Source organism: Cottoperca gobio, chromosome 16 (genome assembly GCF_900634415.1).
Source record: "Cottoperca gobio chromosome 16, fCotGob3.1, whole genome shotgun sequence".
Classification (NCBI taxonomy): Eukaryota; Metazoa; Chordata; class Actinopteri; order Perciformes; family Bovichtidae; genus Cottoperca; species Cottoperca gobio.
The window spans coordinates 14,258,759-14,281,290 of NC_041370.1; the positions used below are offsets into that span (position 1 = coordinate 14,258,759).

The following is a 22,532-nucleotide window of genomic DNA, read 5'->3' on the forward strand; positions in this document are numbered from 1 at the left end:
CAATTGAACAGGGTCACATGGTTACTGTAGGTTATTGACTGAAGCACATGATCTTGTGCAAGATGCATGCGTCATTGTGAAGGGACAAAGCACCGGTGAACATTTTCTTTGTGTCGTAAGTACACACAACCTCACCTGACCCTAATACCTTGCTGTGGCCATTAAAGTATAAGGTCTGTCTGTGGAGGGTCAGAGCTAAATCCTGGATCAACTGGGAAATGCAGTTACAAAGCTGAAAACAGTATTTTACACAGTGAAGTATTTAAAGTGCGGTATTAGTACTTTATTGAAGTAAAGGAACTGAATACTTCTTCCGGCAGAGGCAGCAAACACGCCTAACGATGGACATCCCAACACATGTAGCCTCTTGGAAAAGTACTGAAGGCCTTTTCACTCTGCTGCAACCAAAATAATCTGAGCCGCACTGCACCGGCTCTGCAGCTCAATCACTGAAGGTACTTGAGATTCTCAATGTCAACAGGATTCATCTCCAGCCACAGTGTGGGTTTCAGTGACAGTGCCGTGTTGTGAAATTCATGCTTCCTTGCCACAGTCGATCACACTGATCAGTGATTGCACATGCTTACTGCGTACACAGCAGTTTATTTTTTGCGTGTGTTTATGAATTAGCTCGAGGGCCGGATCAAATGTCTCTAGTGGCTTTAAAGAGATGTCAGCGGGCATCAGGAGTAACTTGAGACAGGACATGTCTGTGAAGGAAGACAAACCATTACATACAAACACATGTTTTTTTTGATTTATCACATTTAGTTTAATATTAACTTCAAGGGTAAACTTGCCACTGCAACTTTAGCAGTCAATGTTCTTTACACCAAAACACAATTTAGCATTTTTACATTAATGCCTCAAGAAAAAGAATGACCGTTACAAGGAAATAAAACTACATTGAGGATCATTTTAAAGCAACAAAAACCTTTATTTGTTTCATTCATATCCAAAAATCCCAAACTATAACTTGGAATCATTGTTCCAAACATGCAGTGCAATATTAAGTTAAAGAGCAAGAAATAAATAAAACATTTCTTTTTCAAGTACAACTATAGTCTTCCCAATATGTACAACTAAACAGTGTTCAATACAGTTTCAGTAATATTGTACATTTGTGTCTGTTCTCTAACTGTTACAAACAGTTGCCTATTGCATCAATAAATCGGCTTCAGAAATGTAATCATCTTAAGTTCTATGTAGGACTGGGCATCATAATTATAAAATAAGTATTTTACCTTTTCTTTGCATTGGATTTATTTACCCAAACACAAGTTAGTGATTCATATATTGTTTTTATAAAATGTGACAACATGTTGCATTCATGTATACAATTATTTTCTTTGTAATGAACTATTTAACAATTACTTGACGATTTGTGATGTACTGTAAAAACAGTGTGTGCTCATACTATTTAAATATGGTATACAGCCCAGTCCTACGTAGAGATATTGCATTTAAAGCTCAGAGTAATGTCTTAAGTCATGTCCATGGCAAGAAGTTACAATGCAGCGCCAGGCCCAGCACCCAGTAAGAGAGGAAGTATCCGAGGATGCTCTGTGTGGTAGGAGAACAGCTTCTGAAGTGTGGCAGCAGTGCAACGATGGGGTTTTGAGGTGTGTGCTGGCATCCATTTCTGGAATGAGTCTGTAGCTGTACATTAGGATTGGATGTTTTCCTTCGATGAAGAAGTGGTTCATTGAGGAGGAGCAGGTGAGCACTTATCCAGAAGGGCATGGGAGATGAGGAGGCCATGAATCTGGTTAGAACCTAGAAATATATAATAGTAATATAATAGATTAAAAATGACAATAAGTGGAAATCAACAGTTTCTCCTCACAGGCAGACAGATTAAAACATTCCACATAAGGTGATTAAATCTTTTACTTACCTGCACATGCATGCACAATGTTCCAAATACCAGAAGCACCGTTGAATGTACAACATACACAAACACTCTGGGGTTGAACAATCCCGGTGTGGGTTTGTCAAGACTTGCCCCTGTCTCCCAAAGTCCGAGTCTTAGACACAGTTCTGGATTGGCTTGAAAATATGCATAAGCTGCCATTATGCCGAGGTTGGCCATAGGTAGAGCCAGAATGAAGTTTGGAATCTGCTTCAGCTCAAAGTAGCGAAGGAAGCCCACATCCCAATAAACATCCTGGATATGAGAATAAAGCAGGGGAAGAGGTCTCATGCACCAGAGGGGCGGTGGACCATTTTCATCCGGAACCCGGTAGCCCTTTAGTTCAGCCAGCGACAGAAGAGCAGGGGGGATCCGCTCCAAGGAGACAGATGGTGTGCAAAACGTCCTATACCCATAGTATTGGAAAGCACAGAAGGGAAGGGCAATAATTGCAGTTCCCAAGAGGGAGGTGAGCAGAAGACGGATGATGGCCCAAATGTAGTGGAAGACTTTACTGTGGCCTTTTGTCGTTGTTCGATATACACGAATCTGGGAAATAGCGTGCAGTGATGGAAGGTACAGCAGAAATCCTATGTTAACAAGTCCATTAGATCGAGCTGCAGTGGCTATACTCAGAGCCAGGCAGGCTCGGAAGGTGAATCCTTTCTCCAGGAGGAACAAACCACCAAATGTGAGTGCAGCAAACAGGCTCTCTGAGTATCCAGCGGTCATGAAAACGTTGGCAGGTGTGATGCAGTAGAGCAGGCTGGAGAGCAGAGCAAGACGTCTGTCCTGAAGAACTATCCTACTGAGCGCATACAGGGCGACAACGCTCAACAGGAAGAGGGCACTGTTCCCAAGAGCCACAGCCACCAGCAGACGCCCCCGCACGCTCAGCCAGCTGCTCAAGGGCCACAGCAGCGTCTCTGCCAGGCCTCGGAGGATGACAGGCAAGAGGGGGAAGAAAGCAAAGTTGTGCTCATAAAGGTATCCCTTCTCAGCGATGAAGAGGTAATGCTCTGCATCCCAGTGAGAGAGGCCGCCCAACAACCAGTCTACTGCAGAATCCAAGTACAGAGGCTCCTCTGTCCGTGGGGGCCTGAACGCATCAGCATCATGGTCAGGGATGACAGCATTGAAGACAGCCTGAGGAGAAATATTTGACAATATTAAAGTAAATCCTGCCATTATAAGCAGTTTTAATGTAAAGAGAAATGAAGCACACATATGTACAGTCACTTTGTCTGTGACCCACTTACCACATACTGTATGTATTCCCCTGATCACTATTCATTATCTATCACACAGAAACATAATTGCCAAGGTGACTATAACATCAGGGGAAATTAGGGTTAATAACAAACCTTACAGCTAGAGGAAGCTAGATTAGCTTAACTTGGCCCAAACTTACCTGCAACAACAGTGACAGACCCCTGGTGACTGTGGCAAACTCCAGAACTGCTCTGACGTCCATAGTCATTGATGTGACGAAGAAAATCTGAAAAAGCCGGTTATGACAGGCCTGAGCATTGTCGCTGCTACAAGACAGTCACTTCATACTGTCTATAAAACATAGCTAGCTAGGAAATACTACTCGGCGAATGAAATTCTGGAACTTTCGCGCGTTCATTGGTTTGACAAATTTAGGAAAGGGTAAACACTAATTTTATTAGACAGTTACCCGTCGTCAATAGGCGTTTGTGTTCGCTTAGGTGCAATCTTTGTCCTCACATCCTCTTCATACTGCAGTAGCTTCGTTTCGAATGGCACTTTTTACTTCCGGTGTAACCGAACTCATTTCAAAATAAAAGCCTAGATGAGTGAACCCGTGTGTATTTTCTGTTGGATCAAAAATAAATTAAGTATTTTTTAATAGCATGAGTGTGGGAAAAGACTTTGTGATAGTTTAGTTTTTTACTTAAAGTGCATCAGCTTCGTCGTGTCTCAGATCTTTAGGTCACGTGACGAAAGACGTTAAGTTTTCCTCCAGCAGGCGGAGCTCCACACTGTCTTATGGACTGGTTTTTTCAAGTGGTGCAAGTACGTTATTCTTATTCTTACTGTTGTAAGAATTGTTATTACTTGTATAGTATTTTTCTTCTATTCTAAATGTACGTTTAAATTTAGTAATACTTGCTTTTATTTTTTACTTAATTTTCTCTGTTTATGTTATACACCAATACACCAAAACAAATTCCATATATGTGAAAACCTAACTGGAAACACATCAGACTCCGATTCTGAATAAGAGTGATTTTTGTTTCTGATATCTGAGGTTTATTGAAATGAACATGAAATAGTTTCTTACCCATAGTTTGTTTGGTCCCTGACGGTGGTGTAGCTGAAATGCTTAGCTTAAAAGGGCCGTAATGCCGTTTGGATAAATATGAAATTCATACAGAGAGAAAGCCTAAGTACCTCTCACCGGTCTGGCTAAATGGCAGGATTCTTTAGCCCACCACTGCATTTGTGTCTCCAATATTGTACTTTCCGTCAGGCTTTATGTTATGTAGCCTGTAAGGGGAAACGACTCCCTGATGGCCGCTGTAGTTTCATTTTCACATGTATGCAGTTATTTTACTGAATAAAAACACAGTAATAAAGCCAATGTAAACAGTCATTTCAATGTCAACAGTTGGGTTCACTGAGTAGTAGAGGTGAAGAAGCATGCATTTCAGATATTCTTTTGAACCCAATTTTGTGTGAATTCACACATTAGTTTGAATCGTTTGTCACTATTCCAAAAGAACAAAACCATCAAACAGCTTACGAAGATTTAATGTACATTTATTCTTACCACGTGGAACATATAGTATAAAGATTTCATACTGAATAAATGATATTCATTGAGCCAAAAAAGGGAAAGGGAGGAATTTACATGTTGTCTTAGCTACATAGTCTGAAATACAAATATGCAGAATCCATGACTGAAGAAAAATTGTCAAATGTGTACTTCATCTAGTTTATTTTTGTTGTACCAGGAGATAATAAGTTTGAGCCGTGTCTGCCGTACTACGGAGAGACCAGAGGTGTGGGTCTAATCAGTGGGGACTGGAGGTCACAGACCAAACTCGCATGTCAGCCTCAATCCCTCACAAATAACAAGTGTGAGAATAGTGACACAGACAGAGACAGACAGAGAAAGGAAGTGTAATGTACAACATTATATATACACCACAGCAAAGCTGTATTTGAAGTTGAAAACCAGTCCTAAGAGGTGATTTCTTTTCATAAGGGTATTCATACAATCAAGGGATAAGAGGAGGTAAGGGTGTTGTAGGTTCTTGATACTTTGGGGAAGAAAGCCATTTTCTGTTTAACACCAAACTAAAATGACCTCAAAAACTCTAGAAGAGCTGCATCTTCTGCTTCTCTGTGAAACGTGTGGTACAGAATGCTTACACTCAAGAGCAGTACGGTACAGAAAATGTCCTACAATCTACTGCACACTGCACAGGCCTCCCCGGTGAAGGTGTCTATGGACAGCACTTAGTCTACTGTCGGGCTGACTGGTGAAAATCCAACTACAGCAACTATAACCAGTAGGCCACTTGTCAGTCTGCTTCACCTCCGAACGTCAACCAGTCACAGACTCATTGTGCCCTCGAGGGGAGAGCTAGGGCACGCTGTGTCTCCCAAACTTACTGTAAACGAGACAGCAACTTTGGTTACAGTTTTTGTTTTTCAGCTATTTATTTATTTATTTATCTTTATTAAAAAGTACTTTTCCCCCCAAGTGCAGAACAGTCTCCCAACCGCGGTGCTCTGTTCTGTGTCATCCAGTTGGCATTCATGTTGCAAGTAGTGTCACTTTGTGGGCATCTCTCCGGTTTTGTAATCCCACACAGCTCTGCGATTGCCCTCCTCAAGCAAGGACGGCTTGGGGAGGGCTCAGAGAATAGAGTCTGAAGGATTTTCATAAATTAAAGACAGTCACTTGAACTTTCCTTGCCCTGTTAACACACAAGCCAGGTTTCCAGGGAAGAGGGGATTGGGAATAAAACCCCCAAAAAGTGGAGCCACGGCTCCCTACAGCTGTCATGACTGGCCAACCAAAAAGAGTACGTCACAGATAACATGAGAAACCAGCGAGTTCATTAGGGGAGACACTGAAAGGTCGAGGAGTCGGGACTCTTGTAGTGTGAACTCTGAGTGGTTGTCCTCCACCTTGGCTAAGGCGTGCAGAGCCCGGGCAGCTCGCCGCATCATGTCCGGGCTTGTGGGCTCGAAGTGCATCCCCTGTAGGTGTAGTAGAGAGCTCTGGCTCTGCTGGAGCTGTGTGGCTGCCAGACTATCCTCCAGGAAGCCCATCAAGTTGCCCACGCTGCCTTTCTGCACTGCGATTGCTCGGGCTGCCACAGTATCACCCTGGGCCAGGTTGGCCAACAGGACCACGGCCATCTCCCTGCAGACTGCAACCTTCCTGTCTCCGATTAGCCGCACCAGGTTCCCGTATAGCTTCTCCAACCGACTGAATGGCGGAGTGGCCAAGATGAGGTCCACATTGTTGTCTTGGATGCTTAGTTTGCTTAGCGTCTCCAGCACCAGTCTCTGAGGTGACAAAGCACTGTGGGGGCCAAGGGTGGGGAACGGGTCCTGGGCCTCTGCTGAAGGGCACACAGCCCAGTGGAGAAGACCATCCAACAGAGGCAGGCAGATGCTCTCGGGGTAGATGGAGAGGTTCAGTTGGCCTGAGATGTTCGCCAAAGTGACCAGTGTGTTCTCCCTCAGCAGCTCCAAGCAGTCCCACCACCATTCATCTCTTTGGCCCATACCCTCGTCTGAATCCTCATCTTTCTCGTAGGTGAGCGGAGCTTGTTTGCGCTCAGGGTGCCTGTGGTGGAGCAGGATCAGGCGGCCCAGCAGAAGCAGTAGCCCTGGATGTTTGGACATCTCGTGGTCGTTGCCTGGCACAAAGGAGAGGCTGCGGACAATATTGGAGACACAAACGCAGCGGCGGGATAAAGAATCCTGCCAGTTAGCCAGACCGACGAGAGGCCCCTCGTCTTTACTGTGAGGCTCATCCTCCAGGATGGTGCCAGTCTGCTTCAGCCTTCTGGATGAAAACACTGTCAGGGGAAGGAATGGGTCCATTGTTCTCCTGGTGACTTTTATCATCTTTCTCAACTGTTTTTGTCTCAGAATCTGTTTTCCTCTCCTCCTCACTGCTGAGTGAGGGGCTGGCATTCTCAGATACTGCTGCCATCTCTGAGGAAGATGTCTCTTTTGACCTTTCTTCTTCATCCTGGATCTTCCTTTTCTCTTCTTCAGTTTGCAAACCATTTTCCAGGAACACTTCTGGGACACGTTGCTTCAGCAAATTTGAGGGCACACATATTCGTTCTCGTGGTTCCAAGAAGTCTTTGCGTGGTTCAAAGTGAGTCTGGATGTGGTCTGTTGAGTCTCCTCCTCCAGCACTCCAATGAAGTAACCCGCTGTCAAACTCTTGTGGTTTGCCGTGATTATTGGACTGGCCAGCCGTGAATGGGTCTTTCTTCCGTACCACCTTCAGGGGAAACTTGTCAAACTTGCTGGCCTGTTTGGGTCTCTCATGGGCAGCTAATGGATTGTGATGAGCCCGTCTGTTCAGATAAGGAACCCTTGCTCTTCCTCTCCTCATCTTCTGTCTTATCATCTCGACCCCGAGAATCAGAGCACTGCTCTTGTTTTTCCTCCTCTTTCACATGAGCTGGCCTCTCCATTTCTCGTTCCTCCTCTTCTTCTTCGTCCTCATCCTCCCCTTCCTCTTGTTCCATGTCCTCAGCCCGCTCCCCTCCTTCCGTGCTGTCCCAGTCTCGTTTCAAAGCATCAGGATCAAGTAGAGTCCTCTGGCCAGGGTCTCCCACCTCATACTCCCGCAGGATGCCAAAGACTTCAATGAGGCAGCGTCTGAAATACTCAACCACCAACTCTAGTAGGCCGGGCAACTGAAGACAGAACAAAGATATAAAAATATTAGACATGATCGCTACGCATAGTGTACGTTACAAACCATCATTAAAGGGCTCAATGTTAAGTCTCACCGTGTTGAGTTCAAAGGTGGAAATACTGTTGTCATCATACAGGAGGATGTTGATGGTATCTAAGGCCCACGTACTCTCAGCCAACAAACCAGACTTTAATGACATCATGACTCTCCAGGCCTCCGGAGTTCCTAAGAATTCAGGACAAAAAAGAGGAACAACTTAGAACAATATAGCTGCAGCATTATACGGCGCTGTCAATAATCAAGAGGTTCATTATTTATAATCTTTAGTCATACCGATATCTTTCACGGTGAGTCTCCGACGTGGTTTCAGGACAGGATGGGAAGCTTCTATAGAGCCCGGGGGGAAAGGCATGTCTCTCCTTATAAGAGGCGACTGCACCGGAGGGGGCACTATGTGAGACGCAGGTACTGGAGGGCCGGCCTTCTGCATCTTCATGACTCCGTGCATATAGGGAGATTTACTGGGTGATATCCTGCTATCCATGGGGCGGGGCATGGAGGCCGGGCTGGTCACCTGTGGAATGTGGTTCTGCACACCCTGAAGGGACTGGTAGCTGGACTGTACAGCGCGAGGCATGGGTTGGCCAGGCCCTGCTGGACCATAAGGAGGCTGCCGAGGGCCCATCTGACCCCCCCACTGGCCATCATGATTCATGCGCTGTTCTGACGACATCATCTCCTCTGAGCGGTTCATGCCAGTGTAACCAGGTCCCTGGGGTGGGCCGCCGCCCTGCCGGTTGGGGTAGTTCTGATAGTTCATGTCTCGCGGCCCCTGCCACATACCTCCCTGAGGACCCTCAGGGACTGACTGCATCATCTGAGGGGGCATGTTGGGCTGAGCGTTGGGCCCTGTCGCACCCGGCATACGTTCACGACCAAAGGGAAAGGGGAACTGATTGCCTGGGCCAGGTGGACGGCGATCAGGGCCAGGGTAGGGCCCGCTGCCGCTGTACTGATTGTACGACTCTTGCTGTCCTGAAGAGGGTGCAGAGGCACCTGCTTGCTGCTGCTGCTGCTGTTGTTGCTGCTGCTGCTGCTGTTGTTGCTGCTGCTGCGGAGGTGGTTGCTGTCCACCATGGAAAGGCCCACTGTACTCAGTCTCATGACGTTTTGATGGAGGATAACCCCCTTCCCCAGGACGCTTGTAACCCTACACATCAAAAAGGTACAGAGAGACAATTATTTCACACCATTTCAGGAGAAATAAAAAATAATAACAGTTTCCTGCTGAAAACAAAACCTAATATGATAGCAGCTCGGTCAAAGACAAAAATATATACCAAGTGAATACAGTATATTAGTGTAGTGAGAGTGAGTGCAGTGCAGATGAATCACTGACCTGTTGTTGTTGTGGGTACATTCCAGGCTGCTGATTTTGGTAGGAGCCTGCAGGGGGCGTTCCCTGTCCAGGATACTGATTACCATAGGAATCATGCCTGCAAACATTATGTCTCTTCAGTTTGATCATGAACATATTATGCATCTCTAAACTGCTGGCCCACTGTTACACATGTACACTCATACACACGGTCGTCATTATGAAAAATAGTGAACATCCAGTGTTCCTTTTCATTTACAGCTTCACTCAATGACATTACACTAAATCTCCATTATACCCGTCTCGGTTGTATCAATAAGATTAATTATTTTTCCTCTATCTATAATACAATTATGATATTAAATGTAAATGATGAATATAAATACCCAATTCATTTTGTTAACTGTACTGCTTACTAGTTGGTAAATAATACTGTCCCCCCGGACAATATAAATGGGATTCATACATTTGAAACTGAATGTACATTTTAAATCAATCTAACTGTGCCTTACATCCCCACACCCACATAAGAGCTGTGAAGACTATGTAAAATAAGGAGTAAATATTTTACCCATGAAGTATGACAACAGATTTCTAATATTTATGTAAATTACTAAATGTTTATTTGTCACGATAATACATATTGAAATAATGTGAAATGACATAGTGTCCAACTACATTTTACAACAGGAGCTAATGGGTTGTCTTGTAATGACACGGCAATATGTTTTGTTTTACATTAAGAATCAACAGTTTCCATTGAAAGTAGCTTTAAAGACAAGAAGCTTGGCAAATAAGTGCTATGTGTACTGACCGTGGCTGCTGTGGTGGGAAGCGATTTGGCGAATACATCCCTGTGTCGGCGTTGGCAGGTATCATAGGGTTTGGCTGAGGAGCACCGGATCCCATGTTGCCCTCTGGGCCCATTCCTTGCTCCGATCTGGGAAAACCAGAACAATACACATAATAAGTTTTTCAATACACACAGACATATAAATTATGTTAGAGCTCAATAAAAATCAACATCAGGAGAAACACAAGTAACAACTTCAACATGAATACTTTAGTTGCCATTCAATAGCAGCCAAAATGTGTTTAATTGAATTATCTGGTTAATAAGCCTGTGACTGCTACCAGTCACACAGTTAGTCATTTTGTGACGATGATTTCTGTTGATTTATTCTTTTAGAGCAGAACAAATCTAGTGCTCAGTCCAGTTACTATTTCTTAAACGGATATAAAGTAAATTGAGCTGGCAGGATGGGAGACATGACCGCAACATTACACATGTGCTACAGTCTAACTTCATAACTTCAGATACTGAATTTAAAGATTGTATTTGAGTCTAGTTAAAAAAAGCCGTGTCAATCCCGGGCAGAACATCCTTAGAGCCTTAGAGATACTTTTTCTAACCGGCGTAGGAACTTTGGAGGTGTGACTGACTATAACCTGCAGCTATTTCTTTGATCAGTGTTCAACGACCTTGAAAATGACATATTCCGTTCAATGATTCTTACCTCCTGTCGTAGCCTGGTCCATAGGGATACTGCTGCCTGGGCCCCATTGGCATCGTGCCCATGACCCCAGGCGGTCCTCTGTTGAATGGAGGCTGCTGCTGCTGCTGTTGTTGTGGTTGTGGCGGTTGCTGTGGCTGATGGTCACCCACCCCGCTGTTAGGGCCCTGGTTAGCAGGTAGAAAGTGCTCCCCGACTGGAAATTAATTCAGAATTAAAGCCCATTAAGAATAAATGATGGGTATAATGGGTAATTAACATAGTACTTTAGTTTCTAGGACAACATGATCCAATCAGTGTGCCCACCTTTCCGCATGTTACCAAAGGGGTCCTTGTTGGGTTCGTAGGTGCCCATGCGCCCTTGCATGTCCGGTGTGTTCATGCCAGACTGATAGGCGGAGTTGGGAGTCATGTTTTTCCTGGGGAAAGCAGGGTCACTTCCTTCAGAGAATGGGTCCTGCAGGTTAACGCTGCTCCTAGAGAGAAGCAGGGGTGAGGGGGAGGGGAAATTCGGAGATAAGTAGTAGAGACGGAGGGAAAGACAGAAAGAAATTAGCTTCTCGAGTCAAAATGTATTTTAGGAGCTAGAATCACATAGTAAAATCAGAGATGTTTAACGTGAGTAACCTGGACACGGGTGGCATCTGTGTATGAGGAGTGGAGACTGGGGTGGGAGGTTTTAGGTCCCCCCCCCTCAGCCATGGAAGCTGCTGGTGGACTGGGGTGTCTGCGGACCCTGCAGAGAGCCTGACCCAGCTGTGGAGAGGGACGCTTCAATTTCAAATAAGAGAGCGACAGACAGACAGACATAGAACATGAATTTAATGACAGCAAGTTATGCATGTTTGTTGATTTTAAAGTGCATGAATTGAAACTGCACTGAAATGCGTAATAAGTTGAAAAGGTGGCACGAGTGTGGCTCTAACCTGGAGAGGGTGGCTGGACCTTAGCGGCTTGGCTCTTTTTGTTGTCTGTGACAATCTCCGGAGGAGGGTCCTCGCCACGCTCAATTTTGCACTCAAAGGCGTACAGACACTGGATGTACTGTTTCTTCAAAGAACTGGCAGCACTGCTGGATGTACCCACATTCAGGGAAGTGGCCAGATCACGCCATTTCTTATTCTTACTCACCTGGGAGACACGGAAAGAAAAAATATTTAGAAAACATATTACAAATAGCGGCAAACAATTAGTATACACTAGAATTCTATTGTCGTTTATAAATGCCATATTAACCTGTGCCATGCTTCCGATCTCTTTGACTGACATATACAGCCGGAAGAGGTCGAGGGGTTTACGTCCTACAGCAGGCAGGTTGGTCATGGGCATGGCTTTCTCTTCTATGAAGGCCAAATAACGGTCCACCCACATCTTTCTCTCCGGCTCCGGTCCCAACTCATACAGACGGGTTATCTTTTCATTGGTTGTGGTGGAAGAGTTGGACTTCTGTATTGTGCAAGAGAAGAAAAAATAAAAATTAGAAATAGCTAGAAGCCATTTCTACAGATGCACCAACTGAAGATATTTGAGGTGTCAAGACTTTAAAAACACTGCTGTTACAACATGCACAGGTTACCTTAGGTTTGGGCTCCGGCTTGGGCGTTGCACTCCCATCTACTTTGTTATTCATCTTGTTGTTCATCTCTGGACTGGGGGCCATACCTACAAACAATGATAGGGATTGGAATAAATTGCCACATTTTATTTTTCTTTAAAGAAGAATAAAACTAGATCATCTCTGTACAACCTACCACTTGAGTTATTGGCCATGTTCGGCCCCATAGGATAAGATGATCCACCTTGAGTGTTCATCATTCCAGGCATGTTATTCATGGGAGGGCCATAGGGTGGGCCGGAGCCCATCATGCCTGGAGACATGTTGGGGTAACCAGGCATCCTGGACAGAGGAGAAAATAGATCTCGTATTCATAAAAGTGACAAAGTATGGAACAGGTATCTCATATTTAAGCATAAGTAAGGAGTCTATCAGAGGTCTTGTGTGAGGTGAATACTCTCTCCATCAAAAACCAACCTGTTGTGCATGGAGTTGGTGGCAGAGTGCTGCATGGCAGTAGGGTCCTGGGGCTTTCTGTTCATGCCTGGAGGAGGACACATTCCTGAGCCTACCTGGGGTGGCATGTTGACCATGTTAGGAGGCATGTTAGGAGGCATGTTAGGAGGCATGTTGGGGCCCATGTTGGGACCCATGTTGGGGCCCATATTTGGGCCATAGGGACGTGTCCCCATTTGATGAGGAGGCATCCTTCCTGGTGGCATGCCAGCATACGGCGGCCCCCCACTCTGTCCTGCCATGGCGTTCATTGGGCCCATGCCCGGCCCGGTGTAATTTGCGTTGGGCATGTTGCCATAGCCAGGTTGCCGGGGATAACCTATGGATGACATAAAAACAAAAGATTATCAGGGAAAGTAATCACTTGGTTGTAACTGTATACAGGTCTGGAATACAACACTCAGAAGTGTATTTGTGTTCAACATTTAAAAATCAGATTGTTATAGTTATAATAGATCATTTTTCTTGTGAGGCTAACTTTTTTCCTACAGTGTGCTCGCAGAGAGAGCTATGCACCCTAAGCAACAAGCCTTCGTCACAGTCTCAGCTCTACTGACAGGAGGCTCTGCTACGTCAGCTGACTCTCTGCTTCACAGCTATAAATAGCTGCAACAGAGTCAGAGGGAGGGACCAACGATAGCATGGTATTCCTATGAGGCAGGGGAGATATATTCTATAGGTTTATCTAATGGGAAATGAACACTAGAGAACTTGACAAATGGATAGTAAATTAAGTGGAAAACCTTAAGAAACTTAAACTAAAAAAAGTCCAGCTCTAGAAGCCATTTCACAATTAATCTTTTCGCAACATCAGAACAGAACTTCCAAAGTAATTAAAGCTCTCTCCTTAAGTTAAACAATGACAGAGACTATTTTAAAAGTACAGACCTTGGGGGCCATATTGTCCCCCCTGCTGTCCATAGCCACCCATGGAGTTGTTCTGCTGATATTGGCCTATCCCAGGATGCATCTGTCCCCCTGAGGACTGGCGTGGGGACAGTGCAGAGGCTGACTGGGGGGATCCATAAGGGGGCATCTGAGGGTTTCTCTGCATAAACCCTGAAAGAGGGCAAGAGAGAGAGACGGTGCTCAGACTCAGATGCTACGGCAAACACTCTTGACATGTTAAACTCTATGTACACTTTGCATTTTGACTGCAGCATACCTCTGTCCTGGGCCATAGGGGACTGGCTCATTGCGGGGTGTAGACTTCCATCTGAATGCACACTTGATGGCCTGGGAGGCATCTGGGTCCCTAAACAATACAAACATAATAAGTTAGGTTAGTGTTAGTTCAAAGAAGGTACAATATAAGTACTGACTTTCAAGCCACTGGGGTTATATTGTAGCTACCATGGTCATTCCGAAAAAAGGACGAAGGCTGATTTTCATTCTTAGGCAATAAACAAAACTGAAAACAGAATATTTATTACTAAAAGAAACTGAATCCCATCAGTTGCTTTCCAGGTACCACATTTTGAGTAGGAAGTTAAGTAGTATGTCTCTATTCTAAAGATGTATTTGGCTGAAAATAATTGTAACGTCCATCAATTTAGTGGGTGGACAAACACGCTTTTCTGCCCAACATTAAAGCATGTTACACTTTCAACCCTTTGCAAGATACCAGTCAAGAAAATGCAGTAACGTCAATAAGAAAACCAGGGCAAGCTACACAAATGGGACTGGTTAGTATTCTGCAGTGTCAGACCTTTTTTTTTTTCAAACAAGTTCCCACCATGCTCAGTGCCATAATTAACATCGTTAACGCTGCCGGATCCATTGGCTCGGTCCTTACAAATAAATGTTTTGTGAGCTCGCACTGTCCGACCTGAAGAACATAAAAATGTTATGTGTAGCTGAGATCACGAGGGTATGGAGGAAACCAAATATAAAAAGGCATAGTTTTGACTAAAAGTATTAATAGGACATCGTTAACAGTTTGCAGTAGCCTTGAAAGCAAATCTTTATATAGGAGCATTATAGCTTCAATAAAGTAAAAGAAAAAGAAGATGAGAATGGTAAAGTCACATAGTGTGTGGAACCATGTTTTCTAAGATACTTAAGGGGAGAATTTAAAGCAGTTAAATACAAATGTATTAAAGTATCAGTTTAGTAATAATATAATAATAATAGTTGTGTTGTTGTTCGTGTTCTCTCCGTTATATGTAGAGAAAATTCAAATTCAATTTAAATTTATTTGAATTGTTCTATTGTAATGCAAAATCAACACAAAAGGTTGTCATGACCTAAAGCACAAGTCCTTCGGTGTCTAGGTCACAAATGTCCGAAATTTGCTACTGATCATATGTCTCATTTCAGTGTGTAAGGGATCAGCCCACCTGGCATGTTGGCGGGTGACAGCGGTCCTGTGCGGGGCGTGCTGGCACTGGCAGGGGAGCCAGCTGGCGAAGGTGAAGGCCCTCGGATACCTGGCAGGTGGGGAGATGTGTGAGGAGAGAAGGGCGACTGAGCCTGGTTACTCTGCTCGCCCTGGCTGCTCGACACACCTGACGTGCTGACACCGGGACTCAGGGCGCCCTCTGTACCCGTGGGCAGGTCATCGATGGACCCCGACAGGTCCTGAAAACACAAAATGGAAGGGCAGAAGTCAACAAACATGGTAAATTAAAGAAAAATCTAAATTGTACAACTTCAGAAGCTTCAGCTCGTGTGCATTTTGACACGGGCTGCATTTTCTTTTTACAGATTAAGCAAAAATGATCAAAAATAAAACAGTAATGCTCATTTCATTCACTGGCTGGAGTATTAGCATGTTGCAACTCCTACTACGTTATAGATACTAGTGGTACACATACAAATACAACACACACGTACGAACACAGACCCAGAGGCCTTTGTCCTTATTTATCTTTTTCAACGTAAAGAAATGAGTGCACATTAGTGCCAGGGGTTGTCATGGTTACCAAGGCTTCTAGGATGCAAGCTGAGTCAGCATGTAGCAGCAGCCTTGCCATGTGATTGCAATACACAAACAAACTCTTGTGTTCATGTTAGGTTTGCCAATCTACATCTTTTCTACTCAGATGTCTCTCAACAACCGCTAACGCGCAGCAGCACGCAAAGTCTAAAATCATAGAGGGACGGCAGCAGCCACAACACAAACACGCAGCAAGATTAAGCCTTTAAAGCATTAATACCTGAGGTTTAAAGGGGAATTTAAGTTAAATTGTTATATATTTGATAAGTTGTCAAATTAATATGTCCCGTGTAATAAAAACTACAAGACGGAAACTTGCCCTCTAACACCAGGGTTAAAGGCAAAAAAGTGCCAAAGGGCTTTTAATTCCAGCAGTGACATAACAAGAAACTGACCGGAAGGCTGGAGGGGCGGCCTTGACCGTCCTCTGGGCCAGATTTAGGCTGCGTGGACTGAAATGAGTCCTGGGATACCTCCTAAAAGACACCAGAACACATGCTTGAGTATACTGCCAGAGTTACAGGACAGCATGCATGTGAACACATAGAGTAGGATAATTAAGTATGGAGGACTATGATCCCAGACTGAGGGTAGTACCTGCTGTTGTGGAGGAGGAAATCGCTGATAAGGTGACTGTTGCCCTTGCTGCTGCTGCTGCTGCTGCTGCTGCTGCTGCTGCTGCTGCTGCTGCTGGTACGCTGCAGGCTGGCCCTGTGGGTGTTGGCTGTGTCCCGGTGGCTGTTGTGGAGGCTGAGGCTGAGGCTGTGCCTGCTGTTGCTGCGAAGGGGGCTGCTGAGGACCCTGTGTGGATCCTGGGTAGTTGGACTGGCCCTGTGATCCAGGGGGTTCCTGGGAAATTGGCTGCGGCGGGGCCTGACTCGAAGGGCCCTGACTCGGAGGGCCCTGCTGCTGGGCGTACAGAGACTGGCCAGATTGTGGGGCTGGGGCTTGGGAATAAGGGGGCTGGGACTGTGGAGGCCCTTGGGACGGGCCTGGCAGTGGCCCCTGGGATTGTGGGGGCATGTGGGGCTGCTGATAGGGTTGTCCTGCCTGGGTGTGTGGAGCAGAAGTCGGCGGAGGGTGGGTTTGCCCTGGGTAAGGCGTCTGGCCACCCGGTTGTCCTGGTGAGGGCTGGGGGTAGGGGGTTTGCTGCTGGCTCGGGTGAGGAGCCTGGCCAGGCTGGCTGTAATATGGGGCCTGGCCCTGAGAGCCATAGCCGGCTGGTCCCTGTTGTCCATAAGATCCCATCTACACAAAATACACAAAAACATAAGACTTTGAACACAACTGAACAAAAAAACTGATATTGGTAAAAATTAAGACACTGAGGACTTATTTCTGAATAGGATAAATCATGTGAAATACCTGAGGTCCATACGGCATGCTACCCATGGCTCCAGGGGAACGTCCTTGCATTCCTAATGGGAATCGCTGAGGACCTTGAGGGCCATAACCCTGGCCAGGGTAACCGGGCCCCTGTTGTGGACCTGTGGGAGGCCCCTGCTGTGACTGCTGACTATATGGACTGCCTGCTCCATATGGTTGACCTCTCATTTTTCCCATTGGGTCCACAGGACCAGGTGGCTGGAAATGGTAAGAACACAAGAAAAAACATTAAGTCAACAACCAAGCAGCATAGGACAAATCTAAATAGAAAGTCACATGCAGTTCTCCTCATTCTTATACAACTCAATTAGGCCATGAAAGTGTGTCCATAAAATACTTGGCGGGACTGTGCAACTCTTACAGGACTAAAAGTGTAAAAACAAACCTCAATGAATGAGGAAAGTGTGCTTTTTTTCACCTTATTTCCCACGGTCATTACCCTGATTCTTTTCACCTCACTTTGCCATAGTTTCGGAAGTCAACAGAGCTATATATATCTACTTTCAAATGGAGGGCAGTCTGCCCAATCTTAAACATATCCCAGCTGTGCTCCTGTTTTGAGCCTGGTCCAAGTAGTTTTTTTCCCCCAGAGAAGGCAGTTTGGCTCCGGATGAATGACACCAGAAATGAACGAAGCACTTTCACAACAGCATGAGAGAGTGAAAAATGCTCAAGAGCATACTCCGTCCATAAGCCAAAAGTTAGTATAAACATTCATTCTCAGGTAAAAAACTATGTTCTAATAAATCAGCACTGTCACACAGAGCTGCGCTGTGCTAGTGCCTTGCATTGAGGATCAAATTATTCCCTCACCTCAACCAAAATTATTTGGCACTTAAAAAGGTTGGGAATTATAAAATAATTTAAACAAAACAACATCTACTTGAAAACTGAAAGTATCCCCTTACATCAAGTGAATTCCCACATGTGCACTTTGCTGAGGAGAGCCGCCCCGGGTTAACATGTATGCAAAATGCCTTATGTGACATTTTGCAGATCCAAGATAATGAAGTGAAATAAATAAGAGCAGCACATGGCTAATCTGCATAAGACAGAGAGGAAACTCCCTTGGCAAGTGAGAGATGGTGGACTGCCTTTTGATTGGCTTAGGGGGAGGATTGGGGGGAATTCTTTGCAGTCACACAGTCAAACTTGTGTGGGATGCCAGACACAGCAGCAACACACATACACACACACCCTGACTGGTCTTTTGCTACTGTGTAACTAGTAAAAATATGAAACGAAGATGTCTATTGGTCTATAATTTCTTTATATAAAGATCAAAGATGAAAAATAAGGTGGTATATTAATAAGAAAAAACTATTGAAAGTTCATAATAGAACAGCAGATTTTGTCCTAAGTCATTATGTTGTAAACATTTAACGACTGTAGTAATGCCATTATGTGGATTTTATTTGGATTTGATACAAACAACGTAGACACTCTACATATCATATACAATGATGCACAGTGCAGTTGACATAAGAGTTCCTGCTTTAGCCATCAAGCTACAGGGTATGTGATAGGACTGGTTCTGATGGTAAACCGCGCTGCAAGCATGTTAGAGCAAACCACTAATAATCACTGTCTTCCCTCATATTTGTCAAAAGATATAATATAAAATACCACACATGATCTATGGCCCAATTGCTCCAACACTCCATTTTTTTCCTTGTAAGTGAAAAGAGGAGCAGAGGTGAGTGAAATTGCAGACCTCTCGTTGCCTTGTGATGAATTAATGGTGTATCCTTATCAGCAACTGTTGCCCTGCATCACATGTAATTAGTAATGGCCATGAGCAGCGGATGAGGAGCCAATCAGATTTCAGCTAGCATGTCAACCAAAGACCAACTATCTCCTGGCTTTGACAGCAGGATTTTACCTCCACAATTCAAATCCCAGTGCAAACTGCAATCTGCAGTCACTCACTGATATGGCTGAGCTGACTGTTTACAGGCAACATGCATGGGAAGCCCAGCAGCTATTCTGCACATGGATACTCATTTCATTAAAATATGACCAAAATGGAATAATTTACAACCTTCCCTTACATCTTTCAGAGCATTTAAATGATTTAAACTGAACCTGCACGAGCCATTTAGCTAACCGTGAGATGCTGATTCGGCATGCAACACATTCCTTCCATCGTAGCCACAAAATTATAGCTTATCGGGCAGGAAAACAATATAAATGTGACTGTATAAGCAACTATCACAAACTAATGTGCGTGAACACGTTACCATTGATATTCCCGTATAGAATAAACACATGTATAACAGGATACATTGTACATTCAAAGTATAACACGCGTAGAGAAGCTATCACAGAAAAAACGAGCCGTTGCTCTTCGGTGAGTATTTTCGCCCGTTTTCAAAGTCGGGCCTTCTTGGCTCCCTGAACGTCCTTACATCGTTTCACCAACTTATATCTTCTTCAAGCTGCACCCTTGCTTTGCTACATACCTTTATCGATATATTAAAAACAACAATTATTTAAACCGCCTGGTGTAAAGGAAAAAAACACACACGAGAGGCAGCCATTTTAGAGTCTTTGCGAACTAGTAGCAGACAATGGCTGGCCTGCTACGTTGTGAACTAGCTAGGAGGAGGGAAGGAGACGTGTTAAAGCCCACATCATGTTCCTGTAATAATGTGACTTTACCTGGTTTCTAACTAGCGGCTGCCCGGTACTTCCCGGGCTCATAGGCGACGGGTGAAGGCTTCTTTGTTGCCAACCCGGGTTGCTCCCTCCATACAGCCCACTGCTGCCCATGTCTGCTGGTCCCTTACTAGCTCCCTCCTGGCTAGTGTAGTCGTTAGACGGGTAGTTTGGATAACCCCGCGTTGAGCTAGGGGAGGTTAGGAGCTTGTTGAGTGTCGGTGTGGATGTAGGTTGAGGGTTTCCAATGTTATATCTCTGGTTACTGTAAGATCCAGCCATCGCCGTAGGTCCTCCCGCTGGTGGCTGCTGCTTAACGCTAGCTGGCTGCCCCCCAGCTGTCGGCGCCTGGGTACTGCGAGGGGAGTTCATGGCGTACGCTTGGCCGGGATAGGGAGTCCTGTTCGGGAACGGGTTATAATTGTTAAACTGGTGGTTAGAAAAGCCATGCTCGTGTGAATTAGGTTGATACGGCTCCATCATGTTGCTCGACTGCACGACCGGACCCGCAGCAGCTGCCATGCCAGGGCTTTGTTGTCCGCCATGTTGATGAAAAGGGGCCCGGCCGTAGTGCTGACTATATCCGTACGAAGGAGGAGGAAACGCGGTGCCGTGGTGATGCACCAAACCGGGATGGTTATTTCCCTCCGGTCCGACAGAGTCGTTCTGGTTATTATTGTTAGCCCTGGGCGGGTTCCCATTCCCGTTCTTCATATCAGGTTCCCCTCCTCCCCCTGCATTTCCACCTTCGTCCCCGTCCTGCAGATCCCCCCGGCCCGGCGATCCGCTGTCCAAGCCCGGCTGCTTTTTGTCTGACTGCTTCTCCCCCGGTACCGACTCCTCCTTGGGGTCTCGATCCGGCTTTTTGAGTTCGGAAGGCGGGCTAGTGTTAAGAGTGGCGGCGCTGGCGACCTGAGCGGCCATGATATACCCCCCCACCCCACCTCTCTCTCTCGGCGAGTCAGTCACAATCAAAAGCTAGCATTGAATATAAATAATTGTTTATAACCATTTATCCTTGTGCCGATTCATTCCCACCCCTTATACCGGACCGAATCCGGCTGCCATCCCGGTTCCGGTTCCGTAAATGGGTTAGAAATATGATGGACGCTCCATACAATGCGTAAAAAAGCGACAGAAATTGTTGTGGGAGTTGTGTTACTGAGTCCGGGTAGAGGCAGGGAGCAAACCCAACCAACACGAGGCTCCGCTACATACAGCCATTTTACTGAGCCGCACAGATGAATGCAAAACATGGACTGGATCCGCCCCAGCGCGGACTGGACTTTTTTTCTTACAACCACATTGTGTTTTTCCCCCCATAGGTGGAATATTTTCTCAACATGAAGAAAGTCTAATGTTCATACAACTCACTAATGTTGTGTTACCAACATATAAGTACTATGTATTTTAAACCAATCGCTTAAGAGGCTATGCATTACAAACAGTATACATATGTATGGTGATCCATGAGTGATCACTGAAGGGGGGACTAATGCATTCATGAAATATATAATTTTTCAAGTATGTGTGTTTGCACATGTGGATTCCAGAGCTGAAAGTGTAAAGAGCTCTACTGCACACACTGAAAGATGGGTATTAAATTAAATGAGTGAGCCTGGCTAGCACACAAATACATACAGTTCTAATTCATACTTGGAAAAAAGAGTAGTAGAATAGTCATATCTATAAATATATTCAAGCTCAGAAATCTGCCTGTGTACACTGTTGTTTATAGTTAATTCCCACCAGTGTCTCTGAGTGGTATTTAGGCAAGCAAAGGCAACACACACAGGTTTTTCCAGAGTAGAAGGAAGCCTTGCAGCAAACGAGACTACCAATGCACATTCCCTCTTATTCCCTCCCCTGCCTGCCTGCTCTGCTCTCCTCTACCACCCCCTCTCCTCTCCTCTCTGTCTGTCTCTCACTCCAGCAGAAACACTCCTCTGCTGAGTGTGGGGGGATGGGTGCACACAGGCTCCAGCTCTCTCTCACCCTACTAACATTGAACTACACCGTACAGGGAAAGGAAAAAAAAAACCCAGACCTTATCTACCAGACAGAGGATGCATGAACAGTTTCAAAGTCTCCCAACAATTAGAAAAATGGAGCATTTGTCCCCCTCCTCTCCTCAGTCAAATGAAGCAGACATTTTTGGCATCCACAAAATGCACAGGGTGTGTGCACAGCATTGAGCAGGGGGTGGAAATGAGAAGTATGTGTGTGTGTGTGTGTGTGTGTGTGTGTGTGTGTGTGTGTGTGTGTGTGTGTGTGTGTGTGTGTGTGTGTACTGTGTGCTAGGCTGAGGGAGTTTTTATTTAAAAGAATAAAATGCAAATGTATGTTAAGGTTTATGAGGCATTTAGTAGTTTGATTTGGCATTGATTAAAATCCTGATTTTGGGTGTAAGTGGGACGAGATTTCCTTTTTGGTTTCTTTACCCACTCTCGACACACACACACACACACTGTCTCTCTTGCTCTCTCTCACACATGCACACACACACACACACACACACACAAACTGTCTCCCTCCCTCATTCTCTCTCACACCCACACACACACACACATAAACTGTCTCTCTTGCTCTCTCTCTATCTCTCACACGCACACACAGAAACTGTCTCTCTAGCTCTCTCTCACACACACAGAAAATGTTTCCCTCCTTTACTCTCTCTCTCTCTCTCTCTCTCTCTCTCTCTCTCTCTCTCTCTCTCTCTCTCTCTCTCTCTCACACATACACACAC

General features: G+C 45.2%; 2 protein-coding genes across 3 annotated transcripts; both read right to left on the minus strand.

Moving 5' to 3' along the window:
- Nucleotides 1-916: 916 nt before the first annotated feature.
- Nucleotides 917-3,695, minus strand: pigv (phosphatidylinositol glycan anchor biosynthesis, class V). Of its 2 annotated transcripts, XM_029450697.1 has the most exons (4): nt 3,594-3,695; nt 3,324-3,410; nt 1,898-3,058; nt 917-1,776 (listed from the first exon to the last, which is right to left on the minus strand). In XM_029450697.1, the coding sequence occupies exons 2-4, from the start codon at nt 3,390-3,392 to the stop codon at nt 1,489-1,491; spliced, it is 1,518 nt and encodes a 505-aa protein (XP_029306557.1). In that variant the 5' UTR covers nt 3,393-3,410; nt 3,594-3,695; the 3' UTR covers nt 917-1,488. The 2 variants fall into 2 exon arrangements, with proteins under 2 accessions (XP_029306557.1, XP_029306556.1); XM_029450696.1 differs by having other exon boundaries at nt 3,324-3,660.
- A 977-nt stretch (nt 3,696-4,672) lies between these two features.
- Nucleotides 4,673-20,710, minus strand: arid1aa (AT-rich interaction domain 1Aa). Its single transcript, XM_029450891.1, is given in 23 exon segments — nt 4,673-6,958; nt 6,960-7,475; nt 7,477-7,839; nt 7,936-8,066; nt 8,175-9,051; nt 9,241-9,337; nt 10,034-10,159; nt 10,737-10,929; nt 11,040-11,209; nt 11,361-11,437; nt 11,440-11,504; nt 11,660-11,864; nt 11,970-12,179; nt 12,310-12,395; nt 12,485-12,630; nt 12,766-13,123; nt 13,693-13,863; nt 13,970-14,059; nt 15,144-15,384; nt 16,138-16,218; nt 16,340-16,990; nt 17,108-17,326; nt 19,790-20,710. Coding segments are annotated over 23 exon segments (7,002 nt in total). The 3' UTR covers nt 4,673-5,950.
- Between the last annotated feature and the right edge of the window lie 1,822 nt (nt 20,711-22,532).